The sequence below is a fragment of the Chamaea fasciata genome, unplaced genomic scaffold (assembly GCF_029207755.1).
Source record: "Chamaea fasciata isolate MVZ Bird 193981 ecotype frontalis unplaced genomic scaffold, bChaFas1.0.hap1 SCAF_5, whole genome shotgun sequence".
Taxonomy (NCBI): domain Eukaryota; kingdom Metazoa; phylum Chordata; class Aves; order Passeriformes; family Sylviidae; genus Chamaea; species Chamaea fasciata.
The window spans coordinates 728,283-749,233 of record NW_027094090.1 but is presented as its reverse complement, the minus strand read 5'-3'; the positions used below and the strand labels follow the sequence as shown (position 1 = coordinate 749,233).

The window sequence follows — 20,951 nt, the reverse complement described above, 5'->3', positions numbered from 1 at the left end:
GTCCCAAATCCCGCCCTAAAAATTCACCATTCCCAAATCCCGCCCCAAAAATCCCCCAGTCCCAAATCCCGCCCTAAAAATCCCCCCATTCCCAAATCCCGCCCCAAAAATCCCCCAGTCCCAAATCCCGCCCTAAAAATCCCCCCATTCCCAAATCCCGCCCCAAAAATCCCCCCATTCCCAAATCCCGCCCCAAAAATCCCCCAGTCCCAAATCCCGCCCTAAAAATTCACCATTCCCAAATCCCGCCCCAAAAATCCCCCAGTCCCAAATCCCGCCCTAAAAATCCCCCCATTCCCAAATCCCGCCCCAAAAATCCCCCAGTCCCAAATCCCGCCCTAAAAATCCCCCATTCCCAAATCCCGCCCCAAAAATTCACCATTCCCAAATCCCGCCCCAAAATCCCACCCATCCAAATTCTCCTCAAATCCCGCCCCCCAAATCCCGCCCCCAAATCCCGCCCCCAAATCCCGCCCCCAAATCCCCCTCCCCAAATCCCGCCCCCGAATCCCCCTCCCCAAATCCCGCCCCCCCAAATCCCGCCCCCCCAAATCCCCCTCCCCAAATCCCGCCCCCCCAAATCCCGCCCCCAAATCCCGCCCCCCCAAATCCCGCCCCCCAAATGCGGGACGCCCCCACAGTCACCGTCGGGCGGGCGGGGGGGACAAGGGACACGTGGGGTGACATGGGGTGTACGGGGGGGGCTCTTGGGGACCCCTCCCCTTGTCCCTTCGGGATGGGGGGCGGGGGACAGCCAGGGGACAAAGAGACAGGCAGGTGACAGCCAGGACACGGGGCAGGGGACAAGGGGACAGCCAGGTGACAGCCAGGACAGAGGGCAGGGGACAGCCAGGCGACAGCCAGGACACCGAGCAGGGGACAAGAAGGTCACAACCAGGTGACAGGCAGGGGACAATGGGACAGGGAGGTGACAGCCAGGACAAAGGGCAAGGGACAACAAGGTCACGGGCAGGGGACAAAGGGACAATTAGGTGACATCCAGGGCACCGGGCGGAGGACAAGAAGGTCACAACCAGGTGACAGCAGGACACAGGGCAGGAGACAAGGGGACAGCCAGGTGACAGCCAGGACACTGGGCAGGGGTCAAAGGGACAGCCAGGGGACAGCCAGGACACCGGGCAGGTGACAACAGAGACAGGGGCCAGAGGGCGGGCAGGTGACAACCAGGTGACAACCAGGTGCCAGGCAGGGCACAGGGGACAGGGACAGGGACAGCAGCCACTGCCTCGGGCACGGACACCCGGAGCCCCCGGAGCAGGGCAGAGCCACTGGCCCTGTCCCCGGGAAGTGTGTCCCTGTCCCGTGTCCCTGTCCCCGGGATGCGTGTCCCGTGTCCCTGTCCCGTGTCCCTGTCCCCGGGAAGTGTGTCCCTGTCCCGTGTCCCTGTCCCCGGGATGCGTGTCCCGTGTCCCTGTCCCGTGTCCCTGTCCCCGGGAAGTGTGTCCCTGTCCCGTGTCCCTCTCCCGGGATGCGTGTCCCGTGTCCCTGTCCCGTGTCCCTGTCCCCGGGAAGTGTGTCCCTGTCCCGTGTCCCTCTCCCGGGATGCGTGTCCCGTGTCCCTGTCCCGTGTCCCTGTCCCCGGGAAGTGTGTCCCTGTCCCGTGTCCCTCTCCCGGGATGCGTGTCCCGTGTCCCTGTCCCGTGTCCCTGTCCCGCGTCCCTGTCCCACGATGTGGATCCCCCCGAGGATGTCGGGATCCCCGTGGGGCTGCCACTGTCCCCCGGGATGACGGTGTCCCTCGGTGTCCCTCGGTGTCCCGGCTGTCCCCGCTGTCCCCCCGGGCTGTTGATGACGCCCCACCCCCGGGGATCCCTGTCCTGCCCCGGGATGTCACTGTCCCCACTCGGGATGTCACTGTCCCCACCCCGGGATCCGTGTCCTGCCCCGGGATGTCGCTGTCCCCACTCGGGATGTCACTGTCCCCACCCCGGGATCCGTGTCCTGCCCCGGGATGTCACTGTCCCCACCCTGGGATGTCGCTGTCCCCACCCGGGGATGGATCCCCGTCCCGGGATGTCACTTCCCGCGGGGACACCGCTCCCTCTCCCGTGATTTCTGTCCCCCGGCGCTGTCCCTGTCCCCTCCCCGCGGGTCCCGCCGCCGGTCCCGGAGTGTCGCGGTCCCCCCCGGTGTCGCGGTCCCCCCGGCGGGGCGGGGCGGCGCCGGTGCCGCCCGGGGCGCTGGGGCCGGTGTCCGGTTACCGGTCGGTGGCCGCAGCAGCCGCGTCCCGCGGAGCCCCCGCGCCCCCCGCTCAGGTACCGGGCCCCGGGGAGGGGACACCCCGGGGACACCCCGGGGACACCCCCGGCACCGCAAAACCCCCGGCCGTCCCTCCGGGGAGGGTCCCACGCGTGTCCCCTGGCCGTGTCACACCCTGGGATCTCCCCCCGTGTGTCCCCTTGGCCGTGTCACCTCCGGGAGTCCCCTCCTCGTGTCCCCTGACCGTGTCACCCCCTGGGATTCCCCCGTGTGTCCCTCGGCGGTGTCACCCCCTGGGGTCCCCCCCGTGTGTCCCCTGGCCGTGTCACCTCCTGGGATCCCCCCGTGTGTCCCCTGGCCGTGTCACCTCCGGGGGTCCCGGGGGATTCCGGGGGTCGCCCCGGGGGCTGCGGGTCCCGGCCCCGGAGCCGCCGTGACCTTGGGAGGGGACAGCGGGGACAGCGCGGGAGTGTCGGCGGGGCACGGAGGGACACGCGGGGGGTGCGGGGACACGGCCCGGGCGGGGACAGGGACAGCGCCGTCCGTGCCACACCGCGCGGTGCCACCGTGTCACCGTGTCACAGTGTCACAGCGGTGCCCTGCGGGGTGTCGCGCGGGGTGGTGGCACTCGGAGGCGCGGCCGGGCAGTGTCACAAGGGGTGGTGGCACACGCGGTGGTGGCACTCGGCGGTGGCCTGCGGGGTGTCACACGCGGTGGTGGCACACAGCTGTCCCGGGCGGTGTCACCGCGCCCTGCGGGGCCGGGGGTTGCGGTTTAGTGCCCACTCGTGCCGTGCCAGGCCGGGCCGTGCCAGGCCCAGCGATGCCATGGCGATGTCACCAGGTGCAGAGGGCACGCGCCGTGCCGAGCCGTCCCTGTCACCCAAAGCCACCCGTGGGAAAGATCCCCTGGGCTGCCCCGCATTGGGGACAACCGTGTCACCCCCCGGGGCCGGGACTGCCCGGCACCCCCCTGGTGACACAGGGACTTGGTGGCAGCCCAGGGACCCCCCGGCTGTGTCCGTGCCGCGTGTCCCGCATCCCCGCAGGGGACACGGGGACACAGAGCAGGGGACGCAGGGCGGGGGACGTGCGGGTGGCCGGGGTGTCCTCCCCGCTGTCCCCTCCGGGCTGGTGACAGCGCTGACCCTTCCCTCAGTGGGCCCCGCGCCAGCGCCACGTGACGCCGCTGCGACACCGCGGTGACACCGCTGTGACAACGGGCTGGGGGGGCTCCCGCGGGGCCACCGCCGGCCTGCCACCGCCCCCGGGGTGACACCGGGGAGGGGACACCCACCGTGCCACCGCCCCCGGGGTGACACCGGGGAGGGGACACCCACCGTGCCACCGCCCCCGGGGTGACACCGGGGAGGGGACACCCACCGTGCCACCGCCCCCGGGGTGACACCGGGGAGGGGACACCCACCGTGCCACCGCCCCCGGGGTGACACCGGGGAGGGGACACCCACCGTGCCACCGCCCCCGGGGTGACACCGGGGAGGGGACACCCACCGTGCCACCGCCCCCGGGGTGACACCGGGGAGGGGACACCCACCGTGCCACCATCCCGGGGTGACACCGGGGAGGGGACACCCACCGTGCCACCGCCCCCGGGGTGACACCGGGGACGGGACACCCACCGTGCCACCATCCCGGGCAGCGGTGCCGGGGCCGGGGGTGGCCGTGCCCGCTCCCAGCGCCCCCGTGTCCCCCCGCAGGTGCCACCAGCGGGTCGCCAGCATGGCGGAGGCTCACCAGGCCGTGGCCTTCCAGTTCACCGTCACCCCCGAGGGCTTGGACTTCCATCTGAGCCGCGAGGCCGTGCGCCAGCTCTACCTGGCCGCCGTCCACTCGTGGAAAAAGCGCCTGGTCCGCGCCAAGGTGGGCGACCCGGGGGGGGAGGGGTCCCCTCCCGTGTCCCCCTCCCCTATTGGGGACACCGCCGTCACCCGTGTGACCCCGCTGTGCCCACAGAACAGCTTCCTGAGCGGCGTGTACCCCGCGTCGCCGTCCAGCTGGATGGTGGTGGTGCTGGCCACCGCCGGCTCCTGCTACTGCCAGGTGGACCCGTCGCTGGGGCTGATGGCCCGCATCCAGCGCTGCCTGCCGCACGGGTGAGCGACAGCGCGGGGACACCGCCCGGCCGCACCGCGGGGACACCGCCCGGCCGCACCGCGGGGACACGGGGGGACGGCCTGCGGTGGGACAGCCCGCCCCTGGCAGAGCCCGGGGCTGTTCTGTGGGGCAGCGCGGCTTTGGGGACAGGTGACACGCCTGGAGAGCTCCAGCGCGGCTTTGGGGACAGGTGACACGCCTGGAGGGCTTCGCCCTGAGCGGCCACACCCCGCGGGCGTGACACAGTTTGGGGATGTCCCTCGAGGGGGACACATCCCAACCCACGGGACCTGCAGGAGGTGTGTGACATCTCCCTTTGGGGACGTCCCTTGTGGGCACAGCCCTGTCCCTCAGAGGGACCCCAAACCTGGAACAGGCAGGAAACGTGTGACATCTCTGGGGATGTCCCTTATGTCCCCTCACGGGCACAGCTCTGTCCCTCGAGGGACCCCAACCCCCGGGACCTGCAGGAGGTGTGTGACATCTCCCTTTGGGGACGTCCCTTATGGGGTCCCACTTAGGGACATCCCCGGGGGGTTCCACTCCTCAGGCACAGCCCCACTGGGGACATTCCTGGGAACGCCACCACGGGGACATTCCTGGGAATGCCACCACGGGCACAGCCCCACTGGGGACACAGCCCCATTTGGGGACATTCCCTGGGAATGCCACCACGGGCACAGGTGTATTTGGGGACACCCCCGGGGCAGGGATGTCACCACGGGCGCAGGCCCATTGGGGACATTCCTGGGAATGTCACCACGGACATGTCCCCGTTTGGGGACACCCCCAGGGCAGGGATGTCACGCCGCCTGTCCCCCCGCTCACGCCGTGTCCCCGCGTGTCCCCAGCGAGGCGCTGAGCCCCGGGGCGCGCACGGCGGTCAGCGCGGTGCTGTTCTCCACGGGAGCGTGGCTGGCGGCCGTGCTGCTGTTCCGGAGGGTGCTGCGCCTGCTGCTCTCCTACCACGGCTGGATGTTCGAGCCCCACGGCCGCATGAGCCGCAGCACCCGCCTCTGGATCGTGAGCGGCGCCCGGGGATGCGGGAGATGCGGGAGATGTGGGAGATTCGGGAGACGTGGGAGATTCGGGAGATGCGGGACATCTGGGATCTGTAGGAACTGTGGGAGATGTGGGAGCTTTGGGGGCTTTGGGAGTTTGGGAAGATGTGGGAGATTTGGGAGATGTGGGAGCTTTGGGATATTTGGGAGATTTGGGAGACGTGGGAGCTTTGGGAGATGCAGGACATTTGGGATCTGTAGGAGAGCTGGGAGATTTCGGAGCTTTGGGAGTTTTGGGAGATGTGGGAGATTTGGGATATTTGGGAGATGTGGGAGATTTGGGAGTTTTGGGAGATGTGGGGGCTTTGGGAGTTTTGGGAGATGTGGGAGATTTGGGAGATCTGGGAGATGCGGGAGATGTGGGAGATTTGGAAGTTTTGGGAGATGTGGGAGATTTGGGAGATGCGGGACATTTGGGATCTGTAGGAGATCTGGGAGCTTTGTGAGATTGGGGAGTTTTGGGAGTTTCGGGAGATATGGGAGATTTAGGAGCCTTGGGAGCTTTGGGAGATTTGGGGGTTTGGGGAGATGTGGGATCTGTAGGAGCTGTGGGAGATTTGGGAGTTTGGGGAGTTTTGGGAGATGTGGGAGATGTGGGAGATGCAGGACATTTGGGATCTGTAGGAGCTGTGGGAGCTTTGGGAGCTTTGGGAGATGTGGGAGATTTGGGATATTTGGGAGTTTTGGGAGATTTGGGAGTTTCAGGAGATGTGGGGGGTTTGGGACTTTCAGGAGATGTGGGAGTTTCGGGAGCTTTGGGAGCTGTGGGAGCTGTGGGTGCCTGGAGTTCTTCGGGAGCTGTGGGTGCTTTGGGAACTGTGAGTTCCCAAACTGTGAGTTCCTCGAGTTTTTTGGGAGCCGTGGGAGCTTTGGGAGCCATGGGAGCTGCAGGTGCCTGGAGATCTTTGGGTGCTGTGGGATCATCGGGAGCTGTGGGAGCTTTGGGAGCTGTGAGTGCCTCGAGTTTTTTGGGATCTGTGGGAGCTTTGGGATCTGTAGGAGCTTTGGGTGCTGCGGGATGTGTGGCTGCTGTGGGATCTATGGGATCCTTGGGTGCTTCAGGAACCGTGGGTGCTGTGGGAGCTGCGGGTGCTGTGAGTGCCTCGAGTTTTTTGGGAGCCGTGGGAGCTTTGGGAGCCATGGGAGCTGCAGGTGCCTGGAGATCTTTGGGTGTTGTGGGATCTGGGGGAGCTTTGGGTGCTGCGGGACCTGTGACTGCTGTGGGATCTGTGGGATCTCTGGGATCTCTGGGTGCTTCGTGAGCCGCGGCAGCCGCGGACCCTCACCCCATCCCTCCTCCTCCTCCTCCTCCCGCCGCCCCGCGGCCCCGCAGGCGCTGGTGAAGGTGATGTCCATCCGCAAGCCGCTCCTCTACAGCTTCCAGAGCTCGCTGCCCAAGCTGCCCGTGCCGCCCGTGAAAGCCACCATCGCCCGGGTACGCCGTGCCCAGGGGCGCTGGGGGGCCCGGCCGTGACGGCGACAGCGGTGACACGGGTGCTGTCCCCTCCCCGCAGTACCTGGAGTCGGTGCGGCCGCTGCTGGACGACGACAAGTACGCCGAGATGGCGGCGCTGGCCAAGGAGTTCCAGGAGAAGACGGCGCCGCGGCTGCAGCGCTACCTGCGCCTCAAGTCCTGGTGGACCACCAACTACGTGAGTGCGGGCACACCTGGGGACAGCCGGGGGACAGTGCGGACACCCGCGGGGACACCGGGGGGACAGAGGGAACACCTGGGGGGACACCTGCGGGACAGCGGGGACACCTGGGAGGACAGCGGGGACACCTGGGAGGACAGCGGGGACAGCCGGGGGACAGCGGGGACACCTGCGGGGGCACCTGCGGGGACACCTGCGGGGACACCTGCGGGGACAGAGGGAACACCTGGGGGGACACCTGCGGGACAGCGGGGACACCTGGGAGGACAGCGAGGACACCTGGGAGGACAGCGGGGACAGCCGGGGGACAGCGGGAACACTGGAGGGACAGTAGGGCGTCCTGGCTGGAGCAGGAGGGGCAGGGGCTGCTGCACCCCGGCACCGTACCCTGTGTCCCTGTGTCCCCTGTCTCCGTCCCTTTCACCTGCCCCCATCCCTGTCCCTCCCGGCTGTCCCCTGTCCTTGACCCTGTCTAACCCCTGTCTCTGCCCTGGCTCTGTGTCCCCCATTCCTGTCCCCATCCCGATTCCTGTCCCCTATTCCTTGTCTCCACTCCTGTCCCCGTTCCTTGTCTCTATTCCTGCCCCTGTCCCCCATCCCTTGCCCCCTGTCCCCTGTCCTTGTCCCCTCACCCTTTGTCCTGTCCCCTCTCCCTGTCTCTTGTCCCTGCCCCTGTCCCCTGTCCCTATCCCCTGTCCCCTGTCCCGTCCCCTGTCCCTGCCCCTGTCCCCATCCCCTGTCCCTGTCCCCATCCCCTGTCCCTGTCCCTGTCCCCATCCCCTGTCCCCTGTCCCCTGTCCCCTGTCCCCTGTCCCTGTTCCCTGACCCCTGTCCCCTGTCCCTGTCCCCTCCCTGTCCCCTGTCCCTGTTCCCTGTTCCCTGTCCCCTGTCCCCTGTCCCCTGTCCCCTGTCCCCTGTCCCTGTTCCCTGACCCCTGTCCCCTGTCCCTGTCCCCTCCCTGTCCCCTGTCCCCTGTCCCCTGTCCCTGTCCCCTCCCTGTCCCCGTCCCCGTCCCTGTCCCCGCAGGTCAGTGACTGGTGGGAGGAGTACATTTACCTGCGCGGCCGCAGCCCGCTCATGGTCAACAGCAACTACTACGCCATGGTAAGGGGGCGCTGGGGGACCCCCAAACACCGCCCCCCACCCCCCGGGGACCTCCCCCCGGCCCCACCCGCGACGCGTGGCGTGTCCCTTTGTCACCAGGACTTCCTGTACGTGACCCCCAGCGTGGTGCAGGCGGCGCGGGCGGCCAACGTGGTGCACTCCATCCTGCTCTACCGGCGGCGCCTGGACCGCGGGGAGATCCCCCCGGTGAGGGGCCGGGGGTCCCGGGGGGTCCCGTGGGGCTGGGGGTTTGGGGGATCCCAGGAATTGGGGAATCCCGGGGGAATGGGGGTCCCGTGGGAATGGGGGTTTGGGGGACCCCAGAGGAATGGGGGATTTGGGAGATCCCAGGAGTTGGGGGATCCCATGGGACTTGGGGGGTTTGGGGGGTCCCATGGGGCTGGGGGGGTCCTGGGGGCTCCCATGGGTTTGGGGGTCCCATTGGGGTCTCATGGGAATTGGGGGATCCCAGGGGATTGGGGGTTTAGGGGATCTCGTGGGGACTGAGGGAATTGGGAGGTTCCATGGGGCTGGGGGTTTGGGGGATCCCAAGAGTTGGGGAGTCCTATTGGACTGGGGGGTTTGGGGGGATTCCAGGGGAATGGGGGAGTTGGGGGATCCCAGGAGCTGGGGGTCCCATGGGGCTGGGAGTTTGGGGGATCCGGGGGAATGGGAGGTTTGGGGATCCCGTGGGACTGAGGGAGTTGGGGGATCCCGGGGGAATGGGGGGTTTGGGGGATCCCGGGGGACTGGGGGGTTTGGGGATCCCGTGGGACTGAGGGAGTTGGGGGATCCCGGGGGAATGAGGGAATTGGGGGATCCCGTGGGACTGAGGGAATTGGGGGATCCCGCGGGAATGGGGGGTTTGGGGGATCCCAGAAGTCGGGGGGTTCCATGGGGTTTGGGGATTTGGGGAATCCCAAGGGACTGGGGGACTGGGGGGGGGGGGGGGGGTCCCGTGGGGTTGAGGGAACTGCGGGGACCCCCTGGATTTTGGGGTTCCCGTGGATTTAGGGGGGAGCTCCACGGGACAGAAGCAGGGCAGCGTCACTATGGGGGGCCACCTGCGGGGGAGTGACACTGACAGAGAAGGGGACACCGCCCCCCCGTGACCTGTGACCCCCCTGCGACCTATGACCTCCCCTGTGACCTCCCGGTGACCCCCGTGTGACCCCCCCGTGACCCCCCAGATGATGGCGCTGGGCGTGGTCCCCATGTGCTCGTACCAGTCGGAGCGGATGTTCAACACCACGCGCGTCCCGGGCAAGGAGACAGGTACGGACACCGCGTCACCCGGGCAGGTGACACCGCTCGGGGGACAGCCGGGGGACACCGGGGGGTCCTCCCCGTGCCACCGTGACCCCCCTGCCCGCAGACACGCTGCTGCACCTGGCGGACAGCAAACACCTGGCCGTGTACCACAAGGGCCGCTACTACAAGGTGTGGCTGTACTACGGCGGGACGCTGCTGGCCCCCGCCGACCTGGAGATGCAATTCCAGAGGATCCTGGAGGATCCGTCACCCCCGCGGCCCGGAGAGGAGCACCTGGCCGCCCTCACCGCCGGGGACAGGTGGGCGGGGAGTGACGGGAGTGGTGGTGGGAATGACGGGAATGACGGGAATGGTGGTGGGAATGACGGGAATAAAGGGAATAAAGGGCACCCGAGAGCTCAGGGAATAATAGGCATAATGGGAATAACGGGAATATTTGGAATAATGGGAATGACGGGAATAATGGGAATGACGGGAATAACGGGAATGACGGGAGTGGTGGTGGGAATGACGGGAATGACGGGAATGGTGGTGGGAATAAAGGGAATAAAGGGCACCCGAGAGCTCAGGGAATAATAGGGATAATGGGAATAAAGGGAATATTGGGAATAATGGGAATGACGGGAATAACGGGAATGACGGGAGTGGTGGTGGGAATAACGGGAATAACGGGAATGGTGGTGGGAATGACGGGAATAATGGGAATGGTGGTGGAAATGACGGGAATGGTGGTGAGAATGATGGGAATAAAGGGAATAAAGGGCACCCAAGAGCTAAGGGAATAATAGGGATAATGGGAATAACGGGAATATTGTGAATAATGGGAATAACGGGAATGATGGTGGGAATGATGGGAATAAAGGGAATGGTGGTGGGAATGACGGGAATAAAGGGAATGACGGGAATGGTGGTGGGAATTACGGGAATAAAGGGAATAAAGGGCACCCGAGAGCTCAGGGATTAACAGGGATAATGGGAATAACGGGAATAATGGGAATAATGGGAATAACGGGAATGGTGGTGGGAATAACAGGAATGGTGGTGGGAATAACGGGAATAACAGGAATAACGGGAATGGTGGGCACCCGAGAGCTCAGGGAATAATAGGAATAATGGGAATAATGGGAATAAAAGGAATGGTGGGGACCTGAGAGCTCCGGGAATAACGGGAATAACGGGAATAACGGGAATGGTGTTGGGAATGGTGGGGATGGTGAGCAGCTGGGGGTTCTGGGAGTAATGGGGATAATTGGGATAATGAGGATTATGGGAATAATAGGAATAATGGGAATGGTGGGCACCAGGCAGCTCTGGGAATAATGGGAATGGTGGGAATGGTGGGCACCTGAGAGCTCAGAGAATAATGGGAATAACGGGAATAACGGGAATAAAAGGAATGGTGGGGATGGTGCGCACTGGGGAGCTCTGGGAATAATGGGCACACTGGAAATACTGGGCAACTGGGAACTCTGGGAACACCGGGAATAATGGGAACAATGGCCATGGTGGGGATACTGGGAACACCGGGAGCTTTGGGAACCCTGAGCCATCAGGGTGTCCTGTCCCCATCCCTGTCCCCTTCGCCGTCCCCACCCTGTCCCCATCCCGGTCCCCATCCTCCACCCGCGGGCAGGGCGCACAGGGCCGCGGGTCCCGCCCGTGGGTGGGGGTCCCGGCGGTGTCCCCGCGCTGTCCCCGCGCTGTCCCCGCGCTGTCCCCGCGGGCTGACGGGGGCGCGCAGGGTGCCGTGGGCCGAGGCGCGGGCGCGCTTCTTCAGCCGCGGCCCCAACAAGGCGGCGCTGGACGCCATCGAGCGCGCCGCCTTCTTCCTCACCCTGGACGAGGAGGAGCACGGCCAGGACCCGGCCCGGCCCGGCTGCATGGACAGCTACGCCAAGTCCCTGCTGCACGGACACTGCTACGACCGGTGTGTGCCCCAAAAACACCCCCGGACCCCAAAACATCCCCACAGACACCCCAAATCCTCCCTCAGCTCAGTCCCTGCTGCACGGACACTGCTACGACCGGTGTGTGCCCCAAAAACACCCCCGGACCCCAAAACATCCCCACAGACACCCCAAATCCTCCCTCAGCTCAGTCCCTGCTGCACGGACACTGCTACGACCGGTGTGTGCCCCAAAAACACCCCCGGACCCCAAAACATCCCCACAGACACCCCAAATCCTCCCTCAGCTCAGTCCCTGCTGCACGGACACTGCTACGACCGGTGTGTGCCCCAAAAACACCCCCGGACCCCAAAACATCCCCACAGACACCCCAAATCCCCCCCAGCCCAGTCCCTGCTGCACGGACACTGCTATGTCCGTTGGGCACCCCAAAATAGCCCCGGACCCCAAAAACACCCCCGGACCCCAAAACATCCCCACAGACACCCCAAATCCCCCCCAGCCCAGTCCCTCCTGCGACCAGTGGGCACCCCAAAACACACCCCAGGACACCCCCCAGCCTCTTTGAACCCCCCTCCCACATCATCCCCAGCCCCCCAAAACCCAGTCCCAACCGCTGCGGCCCCCCAGTGCCCCCCAACTCCCCCGTGCCGCCTCCCCGGTGCCCCCCAAACCCCCCAGTGCCCCCCAAACCCCCCCAGTGCCCCCCAATGCCCCCCCGTGCCCCCCCCCAGGTGGTTCGACAAATCCTTCACGCTGGTGGTCTACAAGAACGGCAAGGTCGGCGCCAACGCCGAGCACTCGTGGGCCGACGCCCCCATCGTGGGACACCTCTGGGAGGTACCGGGGGGACCCCCCAAAAGGGACACCCCGATGGGACATCCCCGGGGTGGGGGGGACACCCCAAACTGGGCTGGGGACACCCCAAACTGGACACCCCCGACACGGGGACACCCCGCAATGGGACATCCTTCAGGCAGGGGACTCCCCCAGTGGGACATCCCGGCATGGGGACACCCCCAAATTGGACACCCCAAGGGCTGAGGACACCCCAGTGGGACACCCGGGGAGGGGCCACCCCAAACTGGACACCTCCCCGCACGGCCAACCCCACAATGGGGCACCCCCAGGTTGGGGACCCTCAGTTGGGGACCCGCGTGGGGTGTCCCCAAGGGCTGGGGACCCCCATTTGGGGGCAGGGATGGGGGGGGGGGGAAATGTGGGGTGAGGATCGGGATCCTGGGGACTACGGGGGGTTGGAATTGGGGGGTCTGGGGGGCTCAGGGGGTTTGGGGGACAGGGGGGCTCGAGGGACTTGGGGGGTCGGGGGGCTTGGGATCTGGGGGGCCATGGAATTGGGGGGCCGGGGGATTTGGAGGTCATGGAATTGGGGGGGTTGGGATTTGGGGGTCATGGAATTGGGGGTTTGGGAGGAGGCACAGAATTGGGCAATCTTGGGGGGTCTTGGGAATTCTGGGTTGGGGGTTCATGGAATTGGGGGGGCTGAGGCTCCTGGGGGTTTGGGGTGGAATCCCCAATGTCCCCGTGTCCCCCCTCAGTTCATGCTGGCCACGGACACGTTCCATTTGGGGTACACCGAGGGGGGGCACTGCAAGGGGGACCCCAAGAGACACCTGGCCCCCCCCCAGCGCCTGCAGTGGGACATCCCCCCCGAGGTGGGTGACAGGTGGGGACAGCGGTGGGGACAGGTACAGGGGTGGGCACAGGTTGAGATGAGGGCACAGGTGAGGGTGTCACACCGTGTGTTGTTCCCAGGGTGGTGGCGGCCATCGAGGGGTCTCTGGGGGTGGCGCAGGTGAGGGCACAGGTGCAGGTGAGGGTGCCACACTGTGCCATGCCGTGCCGTGTCCCCAGGGCGTGGCAGCCACCAAGGGGTCACTGGGGGTGGCACAGGTGTGGGTACAGGTGAAGGTGCCAAGCCGTGCCATTCGGTGTCCCCAGAGCCTGGCATCCATCGAGGTGTCACTGCGGGTGGCACGGGTGTGGGTTCGGGTGTGGGTTCAGGTACAGGTACAGGTGCCGTGTGGTGTCCCCAGGGTGTGGCGGCCATCGAGGCGTCGCTGCGGGTGGGTTCAGGTGTGGGTTCAGGTGTGGGCACAGGTACAGGTGCTGTGTGGTGTCCCCAGGGCGTGGCGGCCATCGAGGCGTCGCTGCGGGTGGGTTCAGGTGTGGGTTCAGGTGTGGGCACAGGTACAGGTGTGGGTACAGGTACAGGTACAGGTGCCGTGCGGTGTCCCCAGGGCGTGGCGGCCATCGAGGCGTCGCTGTGGGTGGGTTCAGGTGTGGGTTCAGGTGTGGGTACAGGTACAGGTGCTGTGTGGTGTCCCCAGGGCGTGGCGGCCATCGAGGCGTCGCTGCGGGTGGGTTCAGGTGTGGGTTCAGGTGTGGGTTCAGGTGTGGGTTCAGGTGTGGGCACAGGTACAGGTGTGGGCACAGGTACAGGTACAGGTACAGGTACAGGTACAGGTGCCGTGCGGTGTCCCCAGGGCGTGGCGGCCATCGAAGCGTCGCTGCGCGTGGGTTCAGGTGTGGGTTCAGGTGTGGGCACAGGTACAGGTATGGGTACAGGTACAGGTACAGGTGCAGGTGCCATGCGGTGTCCCCAGGGCGTGGCGGCCATCGAGGCGTCGCTGCGCGTGGGTTCAGGTGTGGGTTCAGGTGTGGGCACAGGTACAGGTGTGGGTACAGGTACAGGTACAGGTACAGGTGCCGTGCGGTGTCCCCAGGGCGTGGCGGCCATCGAGGCGTCGCTGCGCGTGGCGCGGGCGCTGGCCGAGGACGTGGATTTCTGCTGCTTCCCCTTCACCACCTTCGGCAAGGGGCTCATCAAGCGCTGCCGCACCAGCCCCGACGCCTTCATCCAGATCGCCCTGCAGCTGGCACACTTCCGCGTGAGCCACGGGATCATGGGAGCGTGGGATCGTGGGATCATGGGATTCATGGGATCATGGGATCCATGGGATAATGGGATCATGGGAGCATGGGATCATGGGATCGTGGGATCATGGGATAATGGGATAATGGGATCCATGGGATAGGTCAGGTCAGCCCCAACACTGTCATCCAGATCGCCCTGCAGCTGGCACACTTCCGCATGAGCCACGGGATCATGGGAGTGTGGGATCCATGGGATCATGGGATCCATGGGATCATGGGATAATGGGATCCATGGGATAGGTCAGGTCAGCCCTGACGCCTTCATCCAGACCGCCCTGCAGCTGGCACACTTCTGTGTGAGGAATGGGAACGGGGATACTGGGATACTGGGATACTGGGATACTGGGATAATGGAATCCGTGGGATAATGGGATAATGGGATGGGTCAGCCCCGACGCCGTCATCCAGATTGCCCTGCAGCTGGCACACTTCCGCGTGAACCATGGGATCATGGGATCCATGGGATCATGGGTTCATGGGATCATGGGATCCATGGGGTAATGGGATGAGATGGGATGGGGTGATGGGATGATGGGATGGGATGGGATGGGATGGGATGGGATGGGATGGGATGGGATGGGATGGGATGGGATGGGATGGGATGGGATGGGATGGGATGATGGGATGGGACAGGGCAGGAGCAGGGCAGGACGGGCTGTCCATAGAAAACCAGGGCGGGGCCATGACCAGGACGGGGTGCGACATTCCCGGCGGGAATGTCCAGGCCCGCCCCGCCATCCCCGCCCGCTGTCCCCGCAGGACAAGGGCTCGTTCTGCCTGACGTACGAGGCGTCCATGACGCGGCTGTTCCGCGAGGGCCGCACCGAGACCGTGCGCTCCTGCACCGCCGAGGCCACGGCCTTCGTGCGCAGCATGGCCGACCCCCGGCACGGCGTGAGTGACACCGCCGCTCGCGGCCGTCACCTGCGGGTGGCACGGCCGCCACGCCCCGGGGTGGCCTCACCGCCCTCATGGGGTGACGCGCCATCCCGGGGCGTCCCCAGCCCTACTGAGGGTCCCCATCCTTCAAGTTCCTGTCCCTTCTGGATGTCCCCATCCTTCATGGATGTCCCAATCCCTCGTGGACGTCCCCGTCCCACGTGGATGTCCTAATCCCTCATAGGAGTCGCCATTCCTCATGGCTGTCCCCATCCCTCGTGGGTGTCCCAATCCCTCATGGCTGTCCCCATCCCTCATGGATGTCCCCATTCCTCATGGACGTCCCCATCCCTCATGGATGTCCCCATCCCTCATGGGTGTCCCCATTCCTCATGGCTGTCCCCATCCCTCGTGGGTGTCCCCATCCCTCATGGCTGTCCCCATCCCTCATGGATGTCCCCATTCCTCATGGACGTCCCCATCCCTCATGGATGTCCCCATCCCTCATGGGTGTCCCCATTCCTCATGGCTGTCCCCATCCCTCGTGGGTGTCCCAATCCCTCATGGCTGTCCCCATCCCTCATGGATGTCCCCATTCCTCATGGACGTCCCCATCCCTCATGGATGTCCCCATCCCTCATGGGTGTCCCCATTCCTCATGGATGTCCCCATCCCTCGTGGGTGTCCCCATCCCTCATGGATGTCCCCATCCCTCATGGGTGTCCCCATTCCTCATGGGTGTCCCCATCCCTCATGGATGTCCCTATCCCTTATGGATGATCCCTTCCCTTGTGGATGTCACCATGTCTCACGGATGTCCCCATCCTTCAAGGAAGTCCCCAACCCTCATGGATGTCCCCATCCCTCACAGATGTCCCCATCTCTCACAGATGTCCCCATCCCTTGTGGGTGTCCCCGTCCCCTGTGGGTGTCCCCATCCCTCACAGGTGTCCCCATGCCTCATGGATGTTCCCATCCATTGTGTGTGTCCCCATTCCTCATGGATGTCCCCACCCACCATGGGTGTCCTCATCTCTCATGGATGTCCCCAATCCCTTGTGGGTGTCCCCATCCATTGTAGGTGTCCCCTTCCCTCCTGGGTGTCCCCGTCCCGCACAGAGGTCCCTGTCCCCACGGGGAGCTGGGTGCCTGACTGGGGCGCACTTTGGGGTTCAGCCCCCCGACCCCTCCCCAGCCTGCAGAGGGGCAGCAGCGGCTGTTCAAGGTGCACGTTGGGGGTGCAGGTTTGGGGTGCAGTTTGGGGTTAATTTTGGGGTGCAGTTTTTGGGGTTCAGGTGTGGGGTGCAGGTTTGGGGTGCAGTTTGGGGTTAATTTTGGGGTGCAGGTTTGGGGTGCAGTTTGGGGTTCATTTTGGGGTGCAGTTTTTGGGGTGCAGTTTTTGGGGTTCACATTGGGTCCCCCAGCGCTCGGAGCGGCAGCAGTTGTTCAAGGCACAGATTTGGGGTTCAGTTTTGGGAGGTCGGTTTGGGGTGCAGTTTTTGGGGTTCAGGTGTGGGGTGCAGGTTTGGGGTGCAGTTTGGGGTTAGTTTTGGGGTGCAGTTTTTGGGGTGCAGTTTTTGGGGTGCAGTTTTTGGGGTTCACTTTGGGTCCCCCAGCGCTCGGAGCGGCAGCGGCTGTTCAAGGCGGCGGCCGAGAAGCACCAGCAGCTCTATCGCCTCGCCATGACGGGCTCGGGCATCGACCGCCACCTCTTCTGCCTCTACCTGATGTCGCGATACCTCGGCACGCAGAGCCCCTTCCTGGCCAGGGTCAGCGCCCCGCGGGGACACCGGGGGACACGGGAGGGGGACACGGGACACGGGACAGGGACAGGGACACGGGACAGGGACACGGGACAGGGACACGGGGACACGGGAGGGGGACACGGGACAGAAACACGGGGACACGGGAGGGGGACACGGGACACGGGACATGGGGACACGGGGACACGGGACACAGGGACACGGGAGGGGGACACGGGAGAGGGACATGGGACAGGGACACGGGACGTGTGGATACGCGACAGGGACGGGGGGACACGGGGACAGGGGACAGGGACACAAAACAGGGGACAGGACACTGGGGGGACACGGGACAGGGACACGGAGGGGACAAGGGACAGGGGACAGGGACACGGGACCCAGGGACACGGGACAGGGACAAGGGACAGGGGACAGGGACACGGGACCCAGGGACACGGGACAGGGACACGGAGGGGACAAGGGACAGGGGACAGGGACACGGGACCCAGGGACACGGGACAGGGACATGGGACAGAGGACAGGCACATGGGACAGGGGGCAGCGGAGGAGGGGGAGGGGGCACTGACAGGGCACGGGGGACAAGGGGTGACACTGGGGACACGGGGTGACACTGGGTGACACGGGGGGACCCGGGGTGACACTGAGTGACACTGGGGACACGGGGTGAGACGAGGGGACACGGGAGGCACGGGAGGGGACAAGGTGGAACTGTCACCCGCACCCTGGTGTCACCGCACGCAGAGGGGACTCCCGCCATGGGACTGGGGCGCAGTGGGGCTCCCAAGGGTGCAGCGGGGTGCCGTGGGGCACAGTGGGGTGCCATGGGGTGCCATGGGGTTCCATGGGGCGCAGTGGGGCGCAGTGGGGCGCCCCATAGCACACCGACCCCCCCCAGGTGCTGTCGGAGCCCTAGGGTGCTATGGGGTTCCGTGGGGCACAGGGGGGTTCCATGGGGCGCAGTGGGGCGCAGTGGGGCGCCCCATAGCACACCGACCCCCCCAGGTGCTGTCGGAGCCCTGGCGCCTCTCCACCAGCCAGACCCCGCAGCAGCAGCTCAAGATGTTCGACCTCAACAAGTTCCCCGACCACGTCTCCAGCGGCGGCGGCTTCGGGCCCGTGAGCGCGGGGGGGCCGGGGGGGGACGGGGGGGTCTCAGGTGGGTCCTAGGTGTGTCCCAGGTGTCCCCAGGTGCCCCCAGGTGGGTCCCGGGTGGGTCTCAGGTGTCCCCAGGTGGGTCCCGGGTGTGTCCCAGGTTCCCCAGGTGGGTCTCAGGTGTCCCAGGTGTCCCCAGGTGTCCCAGGTGGGTCCCCAGGTGGGTCCCCAGGTGCCCCACGGCCCCCCTGGCCCCCCCGCAGGTGGCAGACGATGGTTATGGGGTGTCCTACATCATCGCCGGGGAGAACCTCATCACCTTCCACGTGTCCAGCAAGTTCTCCAGCCCCGAGACGGTGAGGGGGTCACCTGGGGGGTCACCTGGGGGGTCACCTGGGGGGTCACCTGGGGGTCTGGGGCAGCCCCTGACCCTGATCTTGACCCTGCTGCCTCCTGTCCCTTCCTGTGGGACCCCAAAACCCCGATCCTAATTGCGTTCTCTGGGACCCCCAACCCTACTCCTGCTCCTCTGTGGGACCCCAAAACTTATCCCAGCCCCATCCCCTGGGACCCCCACCCCAATCCCATCCCCTGGGACCCCCACCCCAACCCCATCCCCTGGGACCCCAAAACCCCATCCCAGCCCCATCGCCTGGGACCCCCACCCCAATCCCATCCCCTGGGACCCCCACCCCAACCCCATCCCCTGGGACCCCAAAACCCCATCCCAGCCCCATCGCCTGGGACCCCAAAACCCCATCCCAGCCCCATCGCCTGGAACCCCCACCCCAATCCCATCCCCTGGGACCCCAAAACCCCACCCCAGCCCCATCCCCTGGGACCCCCCACCCCAATCCCATCCCCTGGGACCCCAAAACCCCACCCCAGCCCCATCGCCTGGGACCCCCACCCCAATCCCATCCCCTGGGACCCCAAAACCCCATCCCAGCCTCATCCCCTGGGACCCCAATCCCATCCTGTGGGACTCCCACCCCATCCCAGCCCCCTCCTGTGGGACCCCCAGCCCAATCCCATCCCCTGGGACCCCCACCCCAACCGCATCCTGTGGGACCCCAAAGCCCCATCCCAGCCCCCTCCTGTGGGTCCCAATCCCCTCCTGTGGGACCCCCAGCCCAGCCCCCCTGTGGGACCCCCACCCCATCTGTGGGACCCCCAACCCCATCCCAACCCCATTCTCTGGGTCCGGGTCCCACTCTGGGGGTTCAGATCTCGCTCGGGAGGGGGGGGGGGTCTGGGTCTCACTTTGGGGGTCCGGGTGACACTTTGGGGGTCTCCGTGTCCCACTCCGGGTGTCCTGGTGCCCCCCGCGGGGCTCGGGGCGGGCTCTGAGGGGCGCTGTCCGCAGGACTCGCAGCGTTTCGGCCGCAACATCCGCCAGGCCATGCTGGACATCGCGGGGCTCTTCGACAAACCGCCCCCCGGGCCCGGGAACTGACCGGGGGGCGCCCCCGGGGGGCCGGGGGCCACGGGGCTCCCCCGGGGGGCCGGGGGCCGGGGGTCGCTGCCCTGGACCTGCTGCCAATAAAGGCTCTTGGTGTGAGCCCGTGGGGCGTCCATGGGGGGCTGGAGCCGTGGGGTGGGTCCATGGGGGGCTGGAGCCGTGGGGTGTGTCCATGGGGGGCTGGAGCCATGGGGGGCTGCATCCGTGGGGCGTCCTCGGGGGGCTCGGTGGGCACCGGCCATCACAAATGCCGTCGCTGGGGCGGGGATCCCGGTGACCCGTGCCCATGCCGGTGACCCTTGCCCATGCCGGTGATCCGTGCCCATGCCGGTGACCCGTGCCCATCCCCGGATCCGTGCCCATCCCGGAGATTCGAAACCATCCCCAGCCCCACACCGATCCCCATCCCGCTGACCTGAGCCCATCCCTGTCGCCGTTCCCGTGCCCATCCCTATCCCGGTGATCCGTCTCGTCCCCGTCCCGGTCCCCGTCCCCATTCCCATTCCCGTTCCCGTCCCCGTTCCCATTCCCGTCCCCGTCCCCATTCCCGTCCCCGTCCCCATCCCCGTCCCCGTTCCCGTCCCCGTTCCCATCCCCATCCCCGTTCCCATTCCCGTCCCCGTCCCCATTCCCGTCCCCGTCCCCGTTCCCATTCCCGTCCCCGTTCCCATTCCCGTCCCCGTCCCCATTCCCGTCCCCGTCCCCGTCCCCATTCCCGTCCCCGTTCCCGTCCCCGTCCCCGTTCCCATCCCCATCCCCGTCCCCATTCCCATCCCCGTCCCCATCCCCGTCCCCGTCCCCGTCCCCATCCCCGTCCCCATTCCCGTCCCCGTTCCCATTCCCGTCCCCGTCCCCGTTCCCATCCCCATCCCCGTTCCCATTCCCGTCCCCGTCCCCATCCCCGTCCCCGTTCCCATTCCCGTCCCCGTCCCCATTCCCGTCCCCGTCCCCGTTCCCATCCCCGTCCCCATTCCCGTCCCCGTTCCCGTTCCCGTTCCCATCCCCGTCCCCATTCCCGTCCCCGTCCCCGTCCCAATTCCCGTCCCCGTCCCCATTCCCGTCCCCGTCCCCGTTCCCATCCCCGTCCCCATTCCCGTCCCCGTCCCCGTCCCCGTTCCCATCCCCATCCCCGTTCCCATCCCCGTCCCCATCCCCGTCCCCGTTCCCATTCCCGTCCCCGTCCCCATCCCCGTTCCCATCCCCGTCCCCATTCCCGTCCCCGTCCCCGTTCCCGTTCCCGTCCCCGCCGCCGGCGCGGTCCCCGGGCGGGGCCGGGGCTGCCCAGCGGGGCACGGCGGCTCGGGCCGGGCCCTGCGCACAGCCCCTGGCCCGTGTCCGGCCCGGGGGTCGCCGCGCCCCGGGTGGCACCGCGCTGGCACCGCGCTGTCCCTGTCCCCTCCCGCCCTGCCCCGCCGCCACCGCCCGGCGCCGCCAGCCCGGAGCCAGCGGCGGGCCCGGGGCCA

At 66.5% G+C, this 20,951-nt stretch overlaps 1 protein-coding gene across 1 annotated transcript; it reads left to right on the top strand.

The window, feature by feature from the left end:
- Positions 1-2,218: 2,218 nt before the first annotated feature.
- On the top strand, positions 2,219-19,587 carry CPT1B (carnitine palmitoyltransferase 1B). The gene is made up of 19 exons (XM_066182588.1): positions 2,219-2,276; positions 3,939-4,101; positions 4,195-4,334; positions 5,187-5,358; positions 6,730-6,831; positions 6,911-7,048; positions 8,078-8,155; positions 8,255-8,362; positions 9,346-9,430; positions 9,531-9,726; positions 11,169-11,354; positions 12,069-12,174; positions 12,894-13,010; positions 14,082-14,246; positions 15,052-15,186; positions 16,788-16,940; positions 17,937-18,050; positions 18,290-18,382; positions 19,393-19,587. The coding sequence occupies exons 2-19, from the start codon at positions 3,961-3,963 to the stop codon at positions 19,480-19,482; spliced, it is 2,319 nt and encodes a 772-aa protein (XP_066038685.1). The 5' UTR covers positions 2,219-2,276; positions 3,939-3,960; the 3' UTR covers positions 19,483-19,587.
- Positions 19,588-20,951: the final 1,364 nt, after the last annotated feature.